This window comes from Choloepus didactylus, chromosome 13 (assembly GCF_015220235.1).
Source record: "Choloepus didactylus isolate mChoDid1 chromosome 13, mChoDid1.pri, whole genome shotgun sequence".
In the NCBI taxonomy this organism is placed as follows: Eukaryota; Metazoa; Chordata; class Mammalia; order Pilosa; family Megalonychidae; genus Choloepus; species Choloepus didactylus.
The window spans coordinates 35,245,390-35,267,016 of NC_051319.1; the positions used below are offsets into that span (position 1 = coordinate 35,245,390).

Consider the following 21,627-nt stretch of genomic DNA (forward strand, 5'->3'; position numbering starts at 1 on the left):
AAAATTTGGGATCTTAAAGGTGTCTCCAGTATATGAATTTTTTTCTTAACAATGCTTCTCCAGAATAAAATTACTGTTACCTTTTGTGCTTTGATATATATTATTAATTTGCTATTCTGTTGTAACAATTGCTTATAGCACCTTAAATATATGAGCATGTCAGTTTCCCAGAGTGGAGTGTTACGACTACAATAATCTCATTATTTTAAAACCCTAGGAAGAGGAGTTGATGTTATCACATCTTTTGGTAATATGGCATAGATGGAAGTACAAAGTGCTGCCTTCTTTGATAAAAACAAAATCTAAAGCTTTAATTGGGTCCCTGAAGGATCATCACTGGCCTAAGAGAGGACAAATAACCTAAAACATGGCTGAAACATTCAAAAGGGACCAAAAAGAAAATTTTGCAAATCTCCTGATAATGTATTATTTCTGATGGTATTAGAAATAATCGGATCATGAGTTCTGCTTTTTTAATCCCTTTAGCTCATTCTATATGTTAGCTTGTTAAACTCTTTGAGATTCATACCCTGTAGACTAGCTCATATTTTTCTGCTATAGCCTTTTCTTTCTAAGCCCTTATCTGGCACTCTGTGTATCAGCTGCACAAATATTCTTTCAGCAACTCAAACATGCCTCGTCTCTGGGCCTTTACATTTACTGTTTCTGCTTGTAGAAGAACACCCCTGCGTTCCACTTCCTTGGTTTATTCCTGTTCATCCTTTAGATCTCAGCCTATTCCTATCTTGCTCCAGGAAGCCTTTCCTCACCCCAAGCCTCAATGGATGCCCTACTTTGTTTTAATAGCATTTTCTCCTTCCCCGGTCATAATAATAAGTAATGTTTCACTTATATCTATCTTCCATTCAATGTATCATCCATTGAGTGTAAAGATCATAACTATGAATCACTTTTGTAACTTTAGCACTGAATAGGGATACACACATTTGAATGAATAAATTTTAGTCTGCATGAAGTGATTCAATTTCAGATCTCACTATAAAAAGTTCTGGGAAAAGAGCATTTAAAGTCTTATGAAATGATATCTTTTGTTCCCTTTGTTTAAAAGATTCTTAGTAAAGTGAAATATAAAAAATATTATATAATGTAATTGGTTTAATCCAGAGCTGGGACTGGGCCTCTTATTTGTGTCATTACCTTTGCTGCTGTTACTGTTTTAATTCCTGTCACTTCATGTTTTTAGAGTCCACACTGAACATGTTCTGCCCTCCCAAGAAATGTTTGACCCTGAGGATGGTTGGGTCTTCTTGGTTCCTAATGCTCCAGTGTGAATCACTCTTATTTTAATTGCATTTTCGGTTTTTCTATTCTCGAAAGAAGTGGAGCAGAGCAGATGACTTCAGGCTTATTTTATGCCAAATGACTTTAGTACAGTGTTATTATCTTGGTGGTTTGTTAAACCTGTTGTATATTTTTATGTGTTCTAATTCCAGGGTTGCTGTTTAGTCCGTTAGTTCAATCATACACAGGAGTTACTTCTGGTCGGTATCTTTGTCACTTTTTCCCCTGCATAGTAAGGAAATTTGGCCTCCAAAAAGAGTCTGGCCTTTGTCCTGGCTCTCCGGTATAACCTCTAAATCTTTGGAGTTTCCTATTTTTGTTATTCATAGTGGCCCTGGACGCTATCTGGTAGTTGATACGCTAATGAGATTACTGAGTGGGGCCACCACCCTGATAGTCTTAGAGTAGAGGGGCTGACCTCACCAGAAAAACCAATCAGGTGAGGAGGGAGAGTTGGGCTTTGAGCTGCACCAAATCAGCCCAACCTCCCCAGCCTCCAGGAGGGGAGGAGGCCTGGAGATTGAGTTCAACCAGGAGGGCCTATATAATGAAAATCGTGACTACACAATAGAGCAGCCCCCCTCTCACACACACACCCCCCCCCCCCCCCAATTCTCATACATGCATGTACTGGGAGGGTAACATTCTGATTCCATTGACTGAACGGGAAACTTGGAAGCTTGCATTCTAGACCCTTCCAGACCTCACCCTATGTGTCTATATTTTTGGCTTCTTATTTGTATCCTTGTCGCTGTAATAAAACTATAATCCTGAGTTCTGTGAGTCATTATAGCAAATTAGCAGATTACTGAACCAAAGGGGTTGGTGGAAACCTCCGAATTTGTAGCCAGTTGGTCAAAATTGCCAGTGGCCTGGGACGCTAAGCTTGTGGCTGGTGTCTGAAGGGCAGTCTGGTGGAGGATTGCCCTTAACCTGTGGAGTCTAGCCTAACTCCAGGGAGATTCTGAATTGAGTTGCTGTTGAAAGTGTTTGAAGTTACTGCAGTAATTTGCAGTTGGTGTCAGAAGTTTTTGCAGTTTTATATACCCACATAACATGAATTTTGAACAGTTAATATTTGTTATACATAAGAAGGGATAAAGAGCACATTTTTTCAGACTACATATTGAGGAAATTATATTTTTAAAAAGTTGTTTACTTTCCCTTTCTCCCTCTCCCTCTTATCCAAATCTTATTCGGGTCCAAGCTTTTTCACTATAGGAAATTTTTATATGAAATCTAACTTGAAACACTCATGTTTCTGAATGGGTATCACTGTGCCAGAAATATTCTTCTGAAACCAAAAGACATGTTGGAGTGAAAGACAGTTGGAAAATAAGGAAGGGCGTGTAATTAAAATATTTATCATGTACCATTCTCAGTTCTTGCCTTATTTCCCACTTAATAAAATAAAGGAGAAAGAAATGGTTATTAGAGAAAGGAATGCTTTTGAAAACAAGGGGAAGTAATTCAACTGCAGGTATCAAGCTAGCTCTCTGGAGCAAAGTGGACAGGAAATTTTGTAATGCTTTAGTAAAAATATGTTTTTTGTTTCTTTATAAAACAAAAGTTGGTTTTCATAACTCATTGACAAATGGTTTTTTAAAAAGCACTATTAGATTACTTCATCTGAATTTCTGCCATTTAAGATTGGAGTTGCTCACTTTTTTATTTTTAACTACTCAATGGACTGAAAATTGAATTGTTGATCTGTTAAATATTGTAATATATTAAAAACATGAAAGCAGCCTCATTCACATTTGAGCTGCAGGGTGTAGTTACCTCTCTTGTGTGCAAAGCAATTATTTTTGAACACCTATGGTTTAAGGCCCTCTATTCTGGATCATTCAGAAGACCTGAAAGAAACTAACACCAATGTGTTGATTCTTTAAATGATAACGCTTCTCTCTGTGTGTGTTTTTGGCTGCACTGCTTTGTATTCTGTCACCTGGATGCCAGTAATCATTTCAAGTACATTCCTAGCTGCATTCCTCCTCTGTACCATCTGGACTTGGCTAGGTTTACAACCTGGCAAGTTGCTTATCAGCCAGAGTACTCTGTTATTTCAGTATTTTCCCATATCAATCCAGTGAATCAATTGCCATACTTTTCATTCCTTGTCTCCTTTTTCAGGCAAGAGAGATTTGGGGTCCTGTATTCCTTCTTCCCAAAGTCCTTTCTTGTTAAAAGCTCTATAGGAGAGTGAGTTCGGTGAACTGGAGAATGTTGATATTTTCAGATTAGCTAATGATTAAGTTAATTTTATTTGTCATAGGTTTGTTAAAAATGGCTTCAACTTGAAGCAGCTACTGTTGCCATTACAAGTATTCCTTAGAACTGTATCTGCTCTGGAAAAAGTAATACACCCTATTTAATCTAACTGATCTTTCCTGTCTGTTGCTGTATCAGCAGTAGCCACAACAGAAATTAGTGTGGAATATTTTTAATGAAAAACACTGATTAGTTGATGTGTCTGTTAAGACATGATCAGAATGTAAGCCTTTTCCATCTTAAAAATATTCTGTTTATTAATAGGAAAAAATAAGATAATTAAGAGAATTCTATAAATTAGAATTCATGCTTTTGAAGTTGGTCAATACCAAGGTGTCACATACTGACTTGTATACAATCCTTAGTTTTAAAATATGTTTCTAAAGCATTTTGTATAGAGACACCTTCACTACAGAATTATAATAGTGAAAATTTGAAACAGCCTAAATGTTTCAAAATAGGAGATTGGTTAAAGTGTGGTAGGTCTTGAAATGAAATATCATGCAGATATTTCAACACTGCTTATGAATCAGACAGTGGAAAAAATTGAAAAAGTCCAATAAGTAAAAAGGCAGAGTAAAAATAAATGCATATCAATCCACTTTATAAAATATTCTAATTAAAACACGTTTAGGAAAACATTTGGCAGGAAAGATATCCCAAATGCTATCATTAGACGAATTTAGATTATTTTTTATCTGCACTCTTCTTTCTCTGTTACTTTTAAAAATTAGTATTCATTACTTTAAAATTGAAAAAAGAACTTACTTCATAAACGTCTGTAAGCCTTATTTTGATTTGATTTGAAACTATTTACCACTACTAGTTATTATTTGTTTATTCATTCATTAACTCAACAAATATTGTTTGTGCCACATGCAAGGTTTATTGTTCTACAGGCTGAGGAATTAGCAGTGAACAAAACAGTAAGTTCATGGAACTTGCATTCTAATAAATGCTAAGAAGCAACTCCTAATTATATTAAATCCACATCCTTTTCTTTATTAGTAATTTTTTAAAATTCATACATTTATTTAGTAGTTATTGAATGTCTCATCATTTGTATATTATTGTAGTTGAAATCTTTCCATAGAAATTTCTAACAAAACTTGATTATTTTTCATTTGTGCTTAGTGAGATTTTAAGTCTGCCATAATGTTTATTTTGCTAGTTTTGAATTATGCAACTTTTCTAAATAGTTTTGTTTGTTCTTCCTTTGCTAACAGAAAAAAGACAAAGGCTGAGATGGAACACCTTTTATATAGTTCTCCCACTGTCTTTTCCTGTTGCCTACCCTATACCCACTTTGTCTTTCTCTCCTCACCCACTGCCCTCCAGCAGTTATGAACTTGAGAGCCAGTTTAATGCATGGACACCATAAATACTTCCTACCTGGGCCTTGAGCACGTAGAGCCCTAATTCACCCTCTTCACCCTGGGTAACACCTACATATCCTTAGGTTTCAACTTACATGCCATTTCTTCCAAGAGGCCCATATTTTCCTTTCTCATCCATAACACTTATGTGATACTGTACTTAACTGCTTACATTATACTGTAAGATCCCTGAGAGCAGACATAACTTTCCTTGTGCAGATTTTATCTCTAGTGCCTGGCCTACAGTTAATAATACCCAGTAAATATTTCATTGTTAAGTGAATGAGTGGTGATGTTTAACATGAAAATAACTGCAGTTATTTAGTTTCTTAGTAGAAATGATTAAATATAAAAATATACTATATTAACTTTGAAACAAAGCATCCATTAAAATTTTTTTCTTGCACTATTATCTTCCTTCTCTCTCCCCTTCCCTTCTGTCCTCCCTCTCTTTCTTATTTTTTGATCTGTATTAGGTGTCATCAACCTTACAGAAGAAGTACAGTGGGTCAAAGTCAATACGAACATGAATGGTTATTATATTGTACACTATGCAGATGAGGACTGGGAAGCACTAATCAAACAGTTGAAAATAAATCCTTTTGTTCTGAGTGACAAAGACCGAGCCAACCTCATCAACAACATCTTTGAACTGGCAGGGTAGAGTATGCTTGGTTTGGGTATTTGATTTTTTTAACAAGTGTTATTGGGAAAAGAACATTTCAGAAAAACAGTTCAAAAAAACTAACATGGAACCTGTTAGGTATAACTCATTTTAGAAGATGGAGGAAATATAATGCGTATTCCTTGCCTTCAAGGACTTTTTAATCCATTTAGAGACATTAGTTACAAACATATCAAATAGCTAAATAACATAAAACAAGCTTTAAATAGTATTTCAAGACTGTAGATATGACCAAGCAGGATACATAATTTGCTGAATAAATTGATACAGGAGTTTAGGCATCATTTTATTTCATGAGAGAATTTTTTCCAAGCAATAGTTGGTTTAAATGTGAAACTTAATGCTTACCCACTGTTCTGAGGAACATCTCTGGTGTCTAGAGTCTCTCTATCTGTGTAGTACTTGCTTCCCCAACCACTCTATGCTTTACAGAATCTCAAAGTCAAGAATGGCACTGACTTCTGAATAGGAAGATTACCAATTAAGATTTTTAGGGTGCCTAAAGACACAAAGAACACTCGAAAGTGTTCCTTCTGAACTCTCTTGCCCTTCCCATTTTGGTTCATGTTTTATGAAGTTCCTTTCTTCTATCATCTCAGCCATTATTGTTATGATTTCTACAAAGTGGTTAATTTTTAAAATGTACTCATCATAAATTCACAGTGGCTCTTGCCGTAACAACTTTGACAAACAAATTCTCATACAACCTATGAATAAAAATAAAATTTTTATTTTATTTAAATGGTCTCTATGTCACCCCTTTACCCCTAGTAAATATAAGTGATTAATAAATAAATAAAATTAGTACTGAATTTTTTCTTACTTAAGACACTGTAGTACTTTTCTGAGTCAGTAGCAATTTAGAGGTGATGGAATAAAAACTGAACTATTGTTTATGTTTTTATTTCTCTTGAAATGTGTGTTTGACCTTGGGCCACATGAACTTAGTCAAAGATAATGAAACCTAGTTTAGCTCTACAGAATGCCAATCAGAGCTTTAATTTGAGCTCTTCAAACCTCACTGTCTAGCCATAATGTGTCTCTCTTATCATGCAGGTAGTTTATCTGTCTCCACATACTTAACTTTTTCTGTTCTTTTACCTTTTAGTCTAGGTAAAGTGCCTCTTCAGAGGGCCTTTGATTTGATTGATTATCTTGGAAATGAGACCCACACTGCACCCATCACTGAAGCCCTGTTCCAGACGGAACTCATATATAACCTCCTTGAAAAACTGGGCCACATGGATCTGGCCTCAAGACTGGTGGTAAGTCTACCTTTCTGCCAACTTCTTTTCGTTGCTTGACGTTTACATTGTTGTTGACAGTCTTCCATTCAACCATAATAGGCTGAAAAAGCAACCAGTCAAATTCAATTTTCTTTACTTTCCTAGTTATGGAATCTTTGCTTTGAATCAAAATGTCATTGTTTACCATGATGAGTTGATAAAGATTTAGTTTTGAATATCAAAATAAAGACTTTAGCCACTGCTGTCGAAATACGGTCATATGAAAAGAAAGTTTCTCCGTTCGTATCCTATTTTTTTTCTTTTTTAATTTTTATTGTGGTAACATATACATATAACATATACATTTTATACAATGGATGCTTGAAATGGGCTCTTTTGCAAAGTGTATCTCCCCATTAATTTCCCAGTGATCATTATAAAATGACAGGTATGTATGTATTGAGAATATCTGTTTTAGGAGTCCTTACTAGTACCTAACTTATGCATAATGATGCTGGTGGATGTAAGTTTCTCTGCAAAGCACTAAAGAACTCGTGGTATTGGTGACTGCTGTACCTTTCTTAAAACCAATCTCATGATTTTAACAGACATTATTTTAGACACCTTCAATATTAAACTGTTGACTGCATCCTTAAAAGCTTGGGAATGAGTGATGAATTCTTTGTTTTTACCTAATTCTCTTAATCAGCACATTCTGACAAGAGTTTTCTTTATAAACTAGTCAGGTTTTCCAGGGGCCCAGGCAAAAGCAACTCTCAGCAAAAGGAAGAAAGTATTGGACCACGAATTAGAATTAGTTTTGGGGGGTTTGGTTTCCTCACTTGGATTAAATCATTTTTTAACAACCTTCTATTACTGTCCTACTGCACATCCCCTGTGGTGAGCTCTCTCATCACATGCATGATTCTCAGTGGGGGGAGAGAATGCAGGGCTGGCAGGCCATCCAGAGCTTGAAAAGCACCCACCTCCCCTTCCTCTGCAAGTTTCTGATCTGACCACAAAGTATCCTCCCCCATTCTGACTCGTAAGTGAGAGTGCCTGGGTTAGATGATTTATGAGGTCTCTTCTAATTGTTAAGATTGTTTTTTGTTTTGTTTTTTTTTGTTGTTGTTCTATTTTAGATTGTCAAAACCAGGTCATAAGAACCTCAACTACCAGCCTTAATAAAAACCAGTACCTAGAACATGACTTGGCCCATAGTGACACTCAGTAAATGTTTACTGAATAAATAGATGAATGAAACACACCAGAAACAAGTACATTTGAGTGCTTATTGTATTCTGGACACCATGCTCAGTGCTTTATGTAGATTTCCTGACTTAATCCTCACTCATTGCCAAGAGATAGATATTTCTACCCCATTAGATAAATGATGAGACTAAATAACTTCCCTCAAAGTCACTTACCTACTAAATTATAAAGCTGAGATTCAAAAACAGATTAGTTTCATGCCAAAGCCTACGTTTTGGTTTATGTTGGTATATTTTAAATTAATTTATGTTCTAGCAAAAACATCCTTCAAAGGATACATTTTTGTTGAAAAAATTAAAACTGTTTCTTTCTTGCTGTCATTTTGTTTTTCTTTTTAAAACTGAGATTTTAAAGTAAAACAGCTTAAAAAGCTTGTAGACCATCTATTTAGGGTTTAAATAGTTCTTTTGAAAATGAAATTGCCAGTTTAATATTTAATTAGAGTTAATTTAAATCCAAATGGTAATGGTAATTTTTTAAAGTATTTGTGTGCATTTCTAAGAAGTATGCAAATAACTTACCACTTACCAGTCTCTTCAGGGCTAACTTAGAATCTAATGTAGACTTTCCAATATAGTAAAGAAATTGGCCATTTGTTACCCAGGCCAGCTACTGTAGATGGACATTTGAGTTGTCGGCAGTTTGAGGCTATTACAGATAGCAATGCTGTGAATATTTTCATACATGTCTTTTGGAGAACATCCATATGCATTTCCATGGTGTGTATGCCTGGGAGTGGAATTCCTAAGTCATAAAGTGTACATAGTTAATACCAAACTGCCAGATACTTTTTCAAAGTTGTGCCAATTTATGCCCCCACCAGCAGTGTACAAGAATTCTAGCTGTTCCGTATCCTTGTAAACACTTAGTTGTTGTTTTAAATAGAGGAGTTGTATGTTTACAGAAAAATAATGCATAAAATACAGAGTTCCCTTATTATTATTATTATTGCCTTGCGTTATTGTGGTGTATTTGTTACAATCATGAAAGAAGTCAACACTTAGTATTAATAGTAAATCTTTATCATTTTAGCCATTCTGATAGGTGCATGGTGAGTGGTATTGCAATTTTGGCTCTAATTTGCATTTCTCTAATGACCAGTGAAGATGATTTCCTTCTCATATGTTTATTGGTCATTTGGGTGTTCTCTTTGTGAAGTGCTTATTTTTCTGTTGGATTTTCTGCATTTTAAAAATTGATTTGTAAGAGTTCTTTATATATTCTAGATTTGAGTCTTTTGTTGATCATGTGTATTTCCAAATATATTCTCCCTCTCTGGCTTGCCTTTCACTCTCTCAATGTGTTTTTTGATTAACATAAACTCTTAATTTTAATGTAATCTAGTTTATCAAATTTTTGCCTACCCTAAGATATTCTCCTGTGTTTTCTCCTGAAAACATCATTATTTTGCCTTTCACGTTTAGACATATGATCCATCTGGAATGGATTTTTGTGGAAGATGTGAAGTACATCATTTTTTTTCAATATGGGTATCCAGTTAACCCAACACCATTGTACTATAGTATATATACATATTTTTTTTAATTATAGAATTACATTGGAAGTGACTAGTGCTGTAACAGATCATTTAGGGTAGCAGTAAATAAAATTTGTTAGTACATATTCACTTTTTTTTTCATTAGAGAAGGATATTGTTGAGAATGAATATACTTTAAGAGAAGGCAGAATAATAGACAGGAATTGTCAGAATCAGCTGTTTTGAAACTCTGGAGACTAGTAGAACACTTTATAGCATTCAGGGAAGAGCAGGAGGAAGAGACTGGTAAATTACACTCTGCGCAGCAGCTACCATTGGCATCCCTCAGGCTCAGGGCAGGCAGAATGAGGTACTCAACCCCAGCCCCGGCACAGCTTTCCTGTGCTAAGGTAGGATCTAGACTAGAGTTCTGCAGTACGATAGCTGATAACTGCTTTTGGTTAGCTACTTCGTACTGGTGGGGTGCTGGACTCTGAGGGCAGCCATTGTCCCAGCCCGCCCCAGGAAAAAACTGCACCCTTCCTCAGACTACAGAAAAGTTTTAGGGCTGGATTTACTGAGCAAGTGCCAAATCAAGAAAACAGTGCTTCAGAGAGCCGTAAGAGAAGTTCCTGGCACCCATGCTAGCTCCTCCCTTATCCCTTCCGAAGACATTGTAGAGCCAGCTGGCACTTTCTTTGTGGGTCTCCAGCCTCCTTCCAGCTGGGAAAGATTGACCTGGGAGACTCCTCTCTGATTCTCCCTCCCTCCCAGAATTTGTCTCAAAAGCAACCTGAGACAATGAAAGCAATATAAGAAACAATTAAGTCGGGACTGCCTGGGGCAAAGGCTTACCTGCTTTCAGTCCTGCTCTGGAGCACAAGGGAAAGGGAGAAAGCCTGTTTCCTGGGGAGTAGAGCAGGAAACTCCTAAGGCCACTAGCAAGCACAAGCCACCTAGGACAAAACAGGCCCAGAAAAGACAGAACCCTGCATTTTGCATTTGTCTTAGGCTTATCTTCTTGATAGGAGGGCTGACCCTGAAGGAGCACACCAGCCAATGCAAACCCAATTTGCAAAGTCTATGAAAGGAGGTTTTTGCATTGCTTTGTTTGGTTTTATTAGCTCTGGGCAGTCTGTCATATGACTAACTGGATACAAACTCAAGAAAAGACAGCGCAGGAATTAAATCCCAGAGTTAACATTTGTTCTGGTTTGCTAATGCTGCCGTTATGCAAAATACCAGATAATGGATTGACTTTTATAAAGGGGGTTTTATTTGGTTACAGAATTATAGTCCTAAGGCCGTAAAAGTATCCACACTAAGCCATCAGCAATAGGGTGCCTTCACTGAAGAACAGCTGATGGCATCTGGAACACCTCTGTTGGCTGGGAAGGCACGTGGCTGGCATCTTCTTCCTTTGCTCCCAGGTTGTGTTTCAAAATGGCGTTCTCCAAAATGTTGCTCTTGGGGCGTTTTTTCCTCTCTCAGCTTCTCTGGAGCAAACCCTGGGCTTGAGTCTCCAAAGTGTCAGCAAAGGGCTGGTTTCAACAGCCATCTCCAAAATGTCTCTCTCAGCTATAGCAGTGAGCTCCTTCTGTCTGGGTGCTCTTATATGACTCCAGTGATTTAATTAAGACCCACACTGAATGGGCGGGGTAACACCTCCATGGAAATAGTCTAATCAAAGGTATTACCCACACTTGGGTGAGTCACATCTCCGCAGAAACAATCAAGAGGTCACACCCTAATCAGAAAGATTAATAAGTCTGCCCCCTACAAGATTGCATTAAAGAATATGGCTTTTGAGGGAATATGATATATCCAAACCAGCACAACATTTTAAAATATTCAAATGTACAGTGTGCAACAAAAGAACACAAGGCAAAAAAGAAAGAGGAAATGATGGCCCATCCAAAGGAAGAGGATAAAAATCCCCAAAACATACCAAAGACTTTTAGAAAGATGATCTTCAGTGTGCTCAAGGAGATGAAGGAAAATACAGAGAAAGAACTAAAGGAAATCAGGAAAACATTGAATGAACAATATGAGAATGTCAATAAAGAGATATACATTTTTAAAAGGAACAAAGAAGAACTACTGGAGTTAAAGACCACAATATCTGAAATGAAAAATTCCCAGGAGGGTTTCAACGGAGTACAAGTGGCAGAAGAAAGAAGAGTAAACTCCAAGACAAGACAATTGAAATGAGTCAGTCTAAGGAGCAGAAAGAAAAAATTAAAAAAAGAAAAAAATGAGCCTAAAAGACCTTTGGGAGACCATCAGGCATACCAAAATATGCATTATGGGAGTCCCAGAGGGAGAAGAGGGAGAGAAAAGAGCAGAAAGACTATTCAAAGGAACATTAACAGAAACTTCCCAAACTTGACAAATCACATGAATATGCACGTTCAATAAGCCAAGAGTACACCAAACAGGAGAAACTTGAATATGTTCAATCACATACTGATCAAACTGTTGAATGTAAAGGACAAGGAGAGGGTTCTGAAAGCTGTAAGAGAAGAGCAACGTGTTATGTACCAGGGAGTCCCAATTACATTGAGTGCTGATTTCTCATCAAAGGAAAGGACACTAGCAAAAATAAAAAAGACAGACCTTTGGTAAGGTACCCATTTGGGTAATTATAAATGCTGGTTCTATTGTATTTTATGTTTTTGGTATGTAATTCCATTTCTTTTTACAGGTGCTAAAATGCAGATGCTTCAGCAGTAATGATGAATCTACAGTTTTGTACATACAATGTGCAAAGATATAATATGTAATAAGTACCCAAAAGAGGTGCGGGCATACTAGGGGTTTAGGAACAGTGTATGTGTATGCTATTGAAGTTAAGCTGTTATCAAATTTAAAATGATTTTCATGTATTTAAGATGTTAAATTTTAGCCCCATGGTAATCACAAAGAAAAATATAAAAAATATATGCTGAAGGAAATGAGAAGGAACTCAATATGATATGATATGAAAAAGCAAATAAATATGAAAATAGACATTAACAGAAGTACTGAGACTCAAAAAAGGTATAACATTTGCAAAAATTAAATAGCAAAATGGCAGAAGAAAATCCATCATTTTAAGTGTACTGGATTAAACTCTGCAGTTAGATGACAGAGATTAGCAGAATGGATAAATAAGCATGACCCAACTGTATGCTGTTTATAAGAGACTTACCTGAATTTCAAAGACATAAGTAGGTTTAAAGTGCAAAGATGGAAAAAAATACATCATACAATTGTACGCAAAAGAAAGCTGGGGTACCTATACTAATATCAGGTAAAATAGACTTTAAGTCAAAAGCAGTTACAAGTGACAAAGACCATCACACTGATAAAGGGGACAATTCAACAAGAAGATTTAACAGTTACAAATATATATCCACCTTGCTGGTTTGGATATATAATGTCCCCCAAAAAGCCATGTTCTTTAATGTAATAAGAGTATGGGCAGATTTATTAGTCTTTTGATTAGGGTGGAAACTTTTGATTGAGTGTTTCCATGGAGATGTCACTCACACAACTGTGGGTGATACTTTTGATTAGATTATTTCTGTGGAGATGTGGCCCTGCCCATTCAGGTAGGGTCTTGATTAGTTTACTGGAGTATTTAAGAGAGAAGCTAAGAACTGACATAGCCCCAGGTGCTTGCTGATGCTGAGAGATTCTTGGAGGTGCTAAGCTAACAGAGAAACTCAGAGACATTTTGGAGAAAACCATTTTGAAACAACCCAGGAGCAAAGGACCAGCAGACATCAGCCACATGCCTTCCAAACTAACAGTTCTGGGCGCCATCAGCTGTTCTTTAGTGAAGGTATCTTCTTGATGCCTTAGTTTGGACACTTCTATGGCCTTAGCACTTTAAATTTGTACCCAAATAAATCCCCTTTATAAAAGCTGATCCATTTCTGGTATTTTGCATGACGGCAGCTCTAGCAAACTGGAACATGCACCTAACTGCAGATTTCCAAAATAGATGAAGCAAATACGGGCATATTTTAAGGGAAAAATTGACAGTTCTACATTAATAGTAGGAAACTTTAATACACCACTTTCAATAATGGATAGAACATCTAGTCAGAAGATCAATAAGTTAGTACAAAGACTTGAACGATACTGTAAACCAACTACACCTAACAGACATATATAGAACACTTCACCCATTGAAAGCAGAATATATATTCTCCTCGAGTGTACATAATGGTCCTCCAGGATATGCCATACATTAGATCACAAAACAAGTCTCAATAAATTAAAAAATATTGAAAGCATACAATATATATTCTCCAGCCTCAATGGAATGAAGCTAGAAATCAGTAATGGAGTGAGAAATGAAAAATTCACAGACATGGAAATTAAACAACATACTCTTAAACAACCAATGGGTTAAAAAGAAAATCACAAGCGAAATTAGGAAATATATCTTGAGAGGAATGAAAATTAAAATACAACATTCAAAACTTATTGGATGCAGTGAAGACCATGCTGAGAGGGAAATTTATAGCTCTAACTGCTTACATTAATAAAGAAGAAAAGCTTCAAATCAGTGACCTTATGTCAAAAGTGGAAGCATTAGAAAAAGAAGAGGAGACTAAACACAAATTGAGCAAAAGGAGGAAATAACAAAAATTAGTGCAGAGATAAATGAAATAGAAAACAAAAAGACAATAGAATCAACAAACTCAAGAGTGGTTTTTTTTTTTTAAAAGAAATCAGTAAAATTGACAAACCTTTAGCTAGACTAAGAAAGAAAAAAAAAGAGAGGATACAAATACAAAATGAAATGAAAAGGTGGACATTACTATTGACACTGCTGAAATAAAAAGTACTGTAAGAGGATATTATGAACAATTGTACACCAATAAATTAGATATCGTAGATGAAATGGACAATTCTTAGAAGCACCCAAATTACCTAGAGTGATTCAAGAAGAAAGAGATCCACAAACCAGTTGCTAGTAGGAAGATTGAATCAGTAATCAAAAACCTCTGAAAAAGGAAAGCAAGGAACAGGTGGTCTCACATTCCAAGAAGACTTAGCACCAGTTATGCTCAAAAAATTGAAGAGGAGGGAACAATCTCCAATTCATTCTGTGAAGCCCACATCACCCCCATACCAACACCAGAAAAAGATACCACAAAAAAACAAAACTGCAGACTGATGTATCTTATGAATATAGATGCAAAAATCCTCAACAAAATATTAGCAAACTGAATCCAACAGCATATTAAAAAGAGTTATATACTGTGATCAAGAGGGATTTATCCTTGGTATGCAAAGTTGCTTCAACTACGAAAATCAGTTAATGGAATATGCCACATTAGAAGAATGAAGGACAAAAACCATATGATCATCTCAATTGATGCAGAGAAGGCATTTGTGCTGATTGGAATCTATAAAAGACTATGTTCTTTTTATCCACTCTTGTGGGGGCAGACCTATTGTAAGTGGGATTTTTTGATTAGGTTGTTTCCATGGAGATGTGACCCACCCAGTTGTGGGTGGAACCTTTTGATTAGATTATTTCCATGGAGGTGTTACCTGGCCCATTCAAGTTGGTTCTCAATTAGTTTACTGGAGTCCTTAAGAGAGCTCAGGGAGAGACAGAGAGCTCAGAGCCAACACAGAACCAGACGCTTGGAGACCAGGCAGAAAGATGTTTGGAGATGCTAAGCTAAGAGGTGAAGCCCAGAGTTTGCCCCAGAGAAGCTAAATGAGAACCGACGGACACTTAAGGAGAAAGCCACTGAAACCAGAAGCTAAACCTGGGAGAGAAGGTTCAGCAGAGCCAGTCATGTACCTTCCCCTATGACTGAGCAACCCCAGATGCCATCAGCCTTTCTTCAGAGAAGGTATCTACCTCTTGATGCCTTAATAAGAACATTTTCGTAGCCTTAGTTCCATAAATTTATGAACAAATAAACCCCCAATCCATTTCTGGTAGTTTTGCATTCTGGCAGCTTTAGCAAACCAGAACAGCATTTGACAAAATTCAGCATCCCTTCTTGATAAAAACATTTAGAACACTAGGATTAGAAGGAAACTTCCTCCACATGTTAAAGGGGATATATGAAAAGCTCACAGCTAACCACCTACTCAATGGTACAAGACTGAAATCTTTCCCTCCAAGATCAGGAACAAGACAGTGATGCCCACTGTCACCACTGTTATTCAACACTGTACTGGAAGTTCTTGCCAGAGCAGTTAGGCAAGAAAAACAAATAAAAAGCCATCCAGATTGGAAAGGAAGAAATGAAACTTTCTCAATTTGCAGATGACATGATCCTGTGTACAGAAAATCCTGAAGAATCCACAACAAAGTTCCTGCAGCTAATAATTGGAATTCGCAGAGTAGCAGGGTACAAGATCAACACCCCCAAATCAATAGTTTCTATACATAAACAATGAACAATCAGAAGAAGAAATCAAGAGGAAAAAAAAAAACTCCATTCACAATAGCAACTAAAAAATCAAATATTTAGGAATATATTTAACCAAGGAAGTTAATGAATTGGAAGACTAAATATTATTAAGATGTCCATCTTCCCTGTACTGGTTTGGATATATTATGTCCCCCAAAAAGCCATGTTCTTTAATGCAATCTTGTGGGAACAGATTTACTAGTCTTTCAATTAGGGTGGTACCTTTCTATTGAGTGTTTCCATGGAGATGTGACTTACCCAACTGTGGGTGATACTTTTGATTAGATTATTTCCATGGAGGTGTGACCCCGCCTATTCAGGGTGGGTCTTGATTGGCTCACTGGAATATTTCAAAAAGATGCTAAGAGCTGACAGACCCAGATGCTTGCTGATGCTTAGAGTTGCTTGGAGATGCAGACAGAAGGCTGTTTGGATATGCTAAGCTATGAGATAAAGCCCAGAGCTTGCCCTGGAGAAGCTGAGAGAGGACTCCCAGACTCTTAGAGGGAAAGCCACTGGAATCAGAAGCTGAAAGCAATGCAATTCAGGAGCAAGGGGCCAGCAGACGCCATCCATGTGCCTTCCCAGCTGACAGAGGTGTTCTGAACGCCATCAGCCATTCTTCAGTGAGGGTATCCCCTTGTTGATACCTTAGTTTGGACTCTTTTATGGCCTTAGAACTGAACATTTGTAACTGAATAAATCCCCTTTATAGAAACCAATCCATTTCTGGTATTTTGCATAATGGCAGCGTTAGCCAACTGGAATACTCCCCTAATCAATTTATAGATTCAACACAATCCTAATCAAAATACCAACAATCTTCTTTAAAGAAATGGAAAAGCCAATCATTAAATTTATATGGAAGGGTAAGGGGCCCCAAATAACTAAAGCCATCTTGAAAAACAAGAATGAAATTGGAAGACTCACACTTCCTAATCTTAAAACTTATTACAAAGCTAAAGTAGTCAAAACAGCATGGTACTGGCGCAAGGACAGACGTATAGACCAATGGAATAGAACTGATGGTTCAGAAATAAACCTTCAAATCTCTGGCCAACAGATTTTTGACAATGTGGCAAAGACCATTCAATTGGTAAAGAATAGTCTCTTCAACAGATGGTGCTGGGAAAACTTTGTCTGCATTTGCAAAAAACAGGAGTATCCCTACCTCATAGCTTATACAAAAATCAATTCAAAATGGATCAAAGATCTAAATTTAAGAACCAGAACTATCAAACTCTTAGAAGAAAATGTAGGGACACCTCTTCAGGACCTTATGTTAGGCAATGGTTTTTTAAGCTTTACACCCAACACACAGGTAACAAAAGAAGAAATAGATAAATGGAACCTCATCAGAATTAAACATTTTGGGGCTTCAAGGGACTTTATCATGAAAGTAGAAGGACAACCTACGCAATTGGAAAAAATATTTGGGACTACATATCCTATATAGGTTTAATATCCAGAATATATAAAGAAATCCTTCAACTCAACAGCAAAAAGATAAAAAACCCAATTAACAAATGGTCAGAAGACTCAAATAGACATTTCTCCAGAGAAAAGAGCCCAAAAAGCACATGAAAAGATGCCCAACATCACTAGCTGTATCAGTTAGGGTTCTCTAGGGAAACAGAATCAACAGAGGATATCTATAAATAAAAGATTTTATAAAAGTGTCTCATGCAACTGTGGGTATGCGCGAGTCCAAATTCCACAGCAAACTGGCAACTCCAATGAAGGTGTTCGATGAACTCCTCAGGAAATGAACTGGCAATTCTATGAACTCCTCAGGAAACGCTTCGCTGGTTAGCCAAAAAAGTAGTGAAGGTCCTCTAACTTTCTCGCTTAAAAATCTTCAGCTGATTGGATTAAACCCAGCTGATTGAATTCTCTCATTGTGAAAGACACGCCCTTCATTGATGTAATCAGTCACAGCTGCAGCCAACTGGCTGATGATTTAATAAACCAGCCTTCTGGTTAGGCCAGTGCTTGCTTGACCAGACACCTGGACACCATCACCTGGCCAAGTTGACACATGAACCTAACCATCACACTAGCCATTAGGGAATTGCAAAATTATAACCACAGGCTACTATTTTTAAAAAATGGAAAATTACAAGTGTTGCAGAAGATGTAGAAAAATAGGAACACTCATTTGTTGCTGATGGAAATGTAAAATGGTGTAGCCGCTGTGGAAGACAGTTTAGTGGTCTCTCAGAAGGTTAAAATAGTATTGCCATATGACCTAGTAATCCCACTTATAGTTATGTACCCCCAAAGAATTGAAAGTAGGGACTCAAGGAGGTATTTGCACACTAGTGTATATAGTGGCATTATTCACAATTGTCAAAAGATGGAAGCATCCCAAAGATCCTTTAACAAATAAATGGATAATAAATACACACAATGGAATATTATTCTGCTGCAAAAAGGAAGTTCTTATACATGTGACAACATGGATGAACCTTTAAGATATCATGTTGTATGAAATAAGCCAGACACAAAAGGACAAATATTGTATGATCTCACTGAATTGAAATAGAGTAAACAAATTCATAGAATGAGAAACTAGAATATAGTTACCAGTATCAAGGGTGTGTTTAAGGAATCAGGAGTTAATGTTTCAGTTGTATAAAATTTCTATTTGGGATGATGGGAAAATTTTGGTAATGGATGGTGGTGATGGTAGCCCAACATTGTGAACATGATTTAACAGCACTGAAATATATATTTGAATGTGGTTAAAAGGAGAAATTAGTTATATATTATGTTATTAGAATAAAATTTTAAAATATATGACTGTACAAGATAGTGAATCCTAAAAGTAAACCATGGACTATAGTTAATGGTACAATTATAAAAATGATCTTTTATCAACTGTAGCCAATGTACTACACTAGTGCAGGATGTTAATAATAAGGAAGTATATGGGAACTCTGTATTGTGTGCAGGGTTTATCTGTAAACCTACAATTTCTCTAATAAAAAAGAAAGTAAAAAACTTCAAGCAAGAAACCAAAATGTAATATATAAGACAAATGGCAGCGTATTTCTCTGTCTTATCTTTTAAATTATTTTGTATTGTTGCATTTTGTTGCATATGCAAGGTTTGTTGCTTTTATAATCCATCACTTTATCCCCCCCTCCAGACTTGCCATTTTGTCTTCCTGAAATAAGAGGGTTGGATTCTATTGTTTGAGTTTATATTTCCAAAAAGATTCCTTTGAAACCATGGAAAAAATTTCATTTTATTTCTAAAAGGGGAATATAATTTGGAGAACTTGATATTGTTTATTAATATTAAAAATACAACCTGGATTACTTATAAAAATGATCATATTTTGTAGCAGCAGGGATTTCCTAAAAGCAGGTTCTTTTTCTCTAATAAATAAAATCTTTTACTCTAATTTATTATCTTATAATTTGAAATATATTTAAAATCAGCGATTTGGGGAATTCTTAACAATTTGGTTCTGTCAATAACTAGCAAAATTGTACCCTGTAATTGCGATGGAGTTAAATAGCCTTAACATCTTCAAGTGTCAGGTTTCCTTTGCTTCTGTTACTTTTATGCGTCTCTCTATTCCCCTCCCCCCCACACACACACATACTGGCTTGGTGTTTTAGCATACTCTGAAGGAGACTTGCTATTTTTCTCCAAAGCTTTTTTTTAAGATAGGATTTCAAGCATGTTAATTTTTTTTTTTTTAATGTTTTAAACTTCTTTTATTCTTCAGTCATTTTGGGTGGTTCACAATCGTGATGCCATTGGGAAACCTTAGGCCAATGGAAACAGCACGTACCAATGCAGTCGTGTATGCACATTAGGATCTGTATCGTTTTCATGTTCCTTGCATTATCAGTCAGCATGGCAAGTACTTTTCCACTTCATATCCTTTCAATCACTTACAGGCTTTACCAGTGACGCATTCCGTAAAGTGTCTTTTCTCTCTTTTGAAACAACAAAATAAGTCAACACGTTATAACAAGCTTTGAGTCCTCCTTGTTGCACAGATTCTTTTTTTCCACTCTCATATTAACTCTACAGGAGACTTATCAGAGACGGTCTGCTGAGAAAATGGCCTCAGCAGTTTAAAAATTCTCCAACTAAGATTCATTTTAAGTATTGACAGTGGTACTCAGGAGGAATATAATGCTCTGGGAAGAGCTTGAACTGATTTTCTGGGGTTTAGAGTTTTTGCATGTGGTCATCTCTGGTACTTGATTACTTGAGATGAGACTTGCTAATGGTAGTTGTATTAAAGAAGTGCCAGCGAGAAGAAATCCCCCTGTGCCAAGAACCCTTGGCTGGGCTAGGGGCTCCCTAGAATTTTTTTCCTTTTTTTGGTATAGCCATGAAAGCTTGTTAAAAATATATCTACAGGAGAACCTAAGATGGTGGCTAGGTGAGACAGGGCCAAAAAATACCTCCGTGAGAAATACTAGATAAAAACCAGAAAGTGACCCAGAACACAAGTTCCAGAGTGGCACCAGCCAGACAAGGTCTGCTAAATCTACAGGGACCATGCATTTGGTGAAACCAGGAGTCTGCATTCTGAAACGAGTGAGTGAGTTGGCTGAAAGTCCCTCAGCCACGCTGCGGTGTGGGGAAATGGTGGGTTGGCGTTTGGAGACTGACTAGTTCTTTAAAAAAAAAAAAAAAGCCCAGGAGCAGCTGCAGATATGATGGGAAGAGCCCCACAGCAAAGCACGGCAGGAACGGGCCTTGGTGTCTGGCGTGGAGGGTACCCCTTCCCACACCCGCTGCTGACTGTCTCAAGCCCAGGGGAGCAAAGGGGAGCCAAAGGGAGAAAGGACCGCATGACTTGCAGCCATCTCCCCGGCGGGAGGGGGACGCTCCTGCCCAGGGCCAGACCTGCAGCCCAGAGCCGAACCGGGAAGCCCAGTGTGATGGGGAGTCTTTCCCGCAGCACTGCGCACATGCCACAGTGTCGGCCGTGGACAGTGGTCTTTAATACACCCACGGCTGATTGTCCCGGAGCTCGGAGGGCAGTGCTGTGTAGAAAGGGGGAAGTTAACACATCCCATTCAACCATCTTTGAAGTGGGCTGGGAACGCCCCTGCACGGCCCAGTGGCCCAGGGCTTCCCTGGAGGCCGGTGCACACTTGTGACCTGGCACAGCCCTCCCTCAGCAGAGGTCCTGGAAGAGCACAGCAGGGAGGGGGGAACCACTCAGAAATCCCAGGGAATCTATTCCAATAACAAGGACTTGTGGGTCAGTGGCATAGAACAACCTTTAATCTCCAGGAACACCTGGGAGGTTTGATTATTAAAGCTGCCCTTCCTCCCTAACTGCTCAGACACACACCCCTCATTCAGGGCGGACAGCACCAACAACACACCCAAATTAAGTGCATCAATTGGACCCCACAAGAGGCAGATCCTCACACACCACAAAGACAAAGTTGGGGAGAACTGACTTGAAGGGAATAGGTGACTCACGGGCGCCATCTGCTGGTTACATAGAGAAAGTGTACGCCACCAAGCTGCAGTTCTGACAAATTAGAGATCAAGTAAAGCAAATGCCAAGAGGCCAAAAACAACAGAAAATCTTAAAGCA

General features: G+C 37.4%; 1 protein-coding gene across 4 annotated transcripts in view; it reads left to right on the forward strand.

The window, feature by feature from the left end:
• LOC119507560 (leucyl and cystinyl aminopeptidase) overlaps positions 1-21,627 on the forward strand; it is a 130,677-nt gene that overhangs the window by 90,405 nt on the left and 18,645 nt on the right. For all 4 annotated transcript variants that reach the window (XM_037800706.1, XM_037800708.1, XM_037800704.1 and 1 more), the window contains 2 exons: positions 5,426-5,609; positions 6,743-6,899. In XM_037800706.1, the coding sequence (XP_037656634.1) occupies positions 5,426-5,609; positions 6,743-6,899 (341 nt within the window). The remainder of the gene's footprint in view (positions 1-5,425; positions 5,610-6,742; positions 6,900-21,627) is intronic.